This window comes from Anneissia japonica, unplaced genomic scaffold, assembly GCF_011630105.1.
Source record: "Anneissia japonica isolate Jap-2015-1 unplaced genomic scaffold, ASM1163010v1 scaffold36713_len3487_cov109, whole genome shotgun sequence".
Taxonomy (NCBI): domain Eukaryota; kingdom Metazoa; phylum Echinodermata; class Crinoidea; order Comatulida; family Comatulidae; genus Anneissia; species Anneissia japonica.
The window spans coordinates 1-3,487 of record NW_022690576.1 but is presented as its reverse complement, the minus strand read 5'-3'; the positions used below and the strand labels follow the sequence as shown (position 1 = coordinate 3,487).

At 39.0% G+C, this 3,487-nt stretch overlaps 1 protein-coding gene across 1 annotated transcript; it reads right to left on the bottom strand.

Annotated features, from left to right (window-relative positions):
- Positions 1 to 441: 441 nt before the first annotated feature.
- Positions 442 to 3,400, bottom strand: LOC117099921 (adenylate kinase 9-like; the record flags this gene model as incomplete). The annotated part of the gene is made up of 2 exons (XM_033239439.1): positions 3,136 to 3,400; positions 442 to 712 (listed from the first exon to the last, which is right to left on the bottom strand). Coding segments are annotated over exons 1-2 (502 nt in total), but the record flags the coding sequence as incomplete, so codon positions are not given.
- Positions 3,401 to 3,487: the final 87 nt, after the last annotated feature.

The following is a 3,487-nucleotide window of genomic DNA, read 5'->3' as shown; positions in this document are numbered from 1 at the left end:
GGGCGGGACGGGCAGGAGCCGGCGGTCCCCACAGACCCGCCCCAAAACCACCCCGGCACGGAGTCTCATAAGAGACCCCCAAATGACCAAGGATGGGCGGCATCGCCCGGGCCACGAGCTGAGAGAGATCGGAGCCGAGGACAATGTCCTCGGATTCCGACTCAAGATGCTCGGACGAGTCGTCCATAGGCGACTCGCCGGCCACCCGGAACCCATCCCCAGGGACAGGAGGGGCAGGAACCGGAGGATCCGGGACCGCCGAAGCGGCCCGCATTCCGGCGAAAACCTCCGAGCCACCCGGCCCACCTGCTCCGAAATCAACGATGCTCCGAATCAAATGCTTGTGTCTCATTAAACATTTTTTTATAAAAGAGCTCCCTATTTCTGCTTTTAAGTGTCAGGAGTCCTTTTTTTTTAACATACAAAGAATAATACACATACCATGATGAGCCACTTCTGGGGAGTTTATTTTGTCCTCAATCATCTTAGCAACCATAGCCTCTGGTAACGCTTCTCCTTTCAACAGAATCTCTTGCATCTTGATACCAGTTTCTGTTTGAAGCTCAATGTGCAGAAGGATCAAGTCTGTGGCATGCAGTAGTTGACAGTGCCATGTCTGGGCAAGTTTATTTGCCAAGGTGGTCTTGCCAGCCCCTGGCTTGCCCAAGACTATGAAGCATGTTGGCTTAGAATGTAAAAATCGAAGTTCAGCCTAAGGGAAAGAATGATAAATTATATTAGATTGAGATTGATATTGCATGTACAGTAGAACCTTGTTTTTACGTACCCCAGTTATACGAACCCTCGGTTTTACGTATGCTTCGTATTGACGATGACGTCATCAAAACCCCCGAAAATATTCAAAACAAACGGCCCTTTTCAGAGCAAGCATAAGTTAAAAGACGATAACAATAAACTATAACAATAAACAAACCATAATGCAACGTATTTTCATTAAACAGCAACGTTGATTGAGTCTAATACCGGGTTGTTATAATCTAAAACCATGTGAACTTAGTGAGCTAAATGAACAACTACCAATGGTGCTCAAAATAATTGCTTTCCTCCTTAGCTTTGTGTGGAAAACTCGTCTGGTCGAATTTTCTACACGAAGCTGAGTAGGCATTGGTTGGCTCGGCCAGTGCAGTGCACATGGTTGTTGTTTCACGTACATGAACGCTAATTGGTTGGCTCACCCAGTGCAGCGCACATGGTTTTAGTTTGTCTCTGCAGGCCCAAACACCACAGTTCTGTGGTTTAGAATAGCCATGAAGGGGAATTCCCAAATTATACCTTTGTTGTATAGGTAATCTTACAATATTTTCATGTTCTTTAGTTAAATAAAAGATATAAAGTGATGAATTAATACACTAGACACATGGTTTTATTTGAACACTTTATTATGACATCGTAAAGTGATGAATAAAAACACTAAACACATGGTTTTATTCGTAGGCAGGCCTAGAGGCTAGGTCTAGCCTAGGTAACATCGTTCGTTCATAACATACGTTTATTGAGCGTTACGTACGTATTAGGTCAAAGGTTACCACAAATTTAACCCACCCTCAATTTTACGAATCCCCGATTTACGTATGCCCTCCGGTCCTGTACCGTATGTAAAATCGAGGTTCTACTGTATTTAATTGTACCTTTTCATTTATAATTTCTTATATTAAAAAGTATTTTTCTATATAAATAATAATTTATGTTTATAATTGATTAGGATGTTGATTTGTAGGTTGACATTAGCAGACCACTCAACTTCTATTAGTCTCAGAAAATAAGCTGTTAATATAAATTTGGGGTTTTTTTATGTTTTTTTTTTTCAATTATATTCTATGGTGATAATTTATATTTTCTACATTCTTAAGAATGATTTACTATTGTGGTGTAGTGCGTCCACACCCCCAAGATGTCTCAAGGTGTCAGTAACACTCAGAAAGCCTTTGTACACATTGTTATAAAGTTGGCGGACAAAGGAAAAATTGACACAAAAATACTCAATTACTGGTACTAAAAAGCCACTAATTAGTTGTTTTTTGTATTTTGGGTTCTTTTCTGAAAATTTGGGAGAATTTGACAAAATTCAGGAGAATTTTTTTTTAAATGAAAATTTGTGGGGACCTTAATCAAAGCGGGCGAGTTGGAACATATGAATTCTATCATGCCCATAGGCGAATCACAGATGAGTCAGAGATAACTTGATAGTGTGTCAGATGGATGGTCAACACCTCAGCTACCATGGTTGGAGGAGAGGTAAGAAAATTTATGATTTAGGCACCTATAGATGGCCGGAAAAGGCCATCTCACACTTAAATTTGAAGATAATTTTTTATCTACTCTATCTGTTACCTGGCTAATAATGGTAATAGTAAGCTTTCTTAACACTTTAATTTTATTTTGATGTACATAGTCACACCCATCTGCACCGACTTCTGTGGGAAAATTTATAATAAAGCAGTGAAAACATGCTAAATTATGAATTTTATGAGATGGGTTAATTTTCGGGAGATTCTTGCTTGCTTGGGGGAGTGTGGGAGATTTCATCATTAAAATGGATTTTTACACAGTATTATTGTACAGTAGAGCCCTCGGTAAGATGATACCTTTGACACAAAAAAAGTATTCCTTTAATAAGGATGGCTATAAATTTGAAATACATTATCCCTTTATTATTTGTGGCCAAAGCGATGTCCCCCACACAATTAAGGAAACCCAATGGTGCCATATGCGAGGTCTCACTACAAAATGAGTCTCATCGTTAGAAAATCAAAAAATTAGTTAAAATTACATTTTGGTAGATCACATTATTAGCTTTAATTTGGTCTTTGAATGGCTTCCCTAGGATAAATAGATCCAGAGATGTTAGCATTTAAAGTTTAGGTGTATGAGAACCAGGTTTTTGAGAAAATCGGCCTCAAAGATAAACTAACCTGTACAAATAATAGGACAATCATAAAATGTAAGCATCAAGTTATTCAAAAACATTAAAATCAAAATTTTGTAAAAATGTTGCCTTTGACCTATTTTGGTGAATATCTCAAAATGATTTCACCAACGATGTGTCTCATTTCGTGGTGAGACCTCACATATGTAACTATTAAAATTCAGACGATACAATCAATATGGACTTACTTGGTCAGCATCAAATGGATCCGATTCCATGAGTCGCATGATTTCAGAGATTGTTGCTTGGGTGTCTATAACACTGGTCTCACTCAATGCACGGCTGCTGGACATATCCAAAACATGTGTTGCATCCGCTTCTACTATGTCTGGTGTCTCTTCCGAGTCCAAGAGAGCATGAGTTGCTGGCCGTGTTTCAGTTATGTCGATGGTGACACTAGGTGTGACTGGTTCCATCATGCTAATCTCCTCCTGTTCTCCAATATGAAACAAAACATTTCTTATAAGAAATACTGTATACAAAAAAGTGTGTTCATCAAGATATATAATTACAGTACTGTACAAGGGCATCGATCAGTGG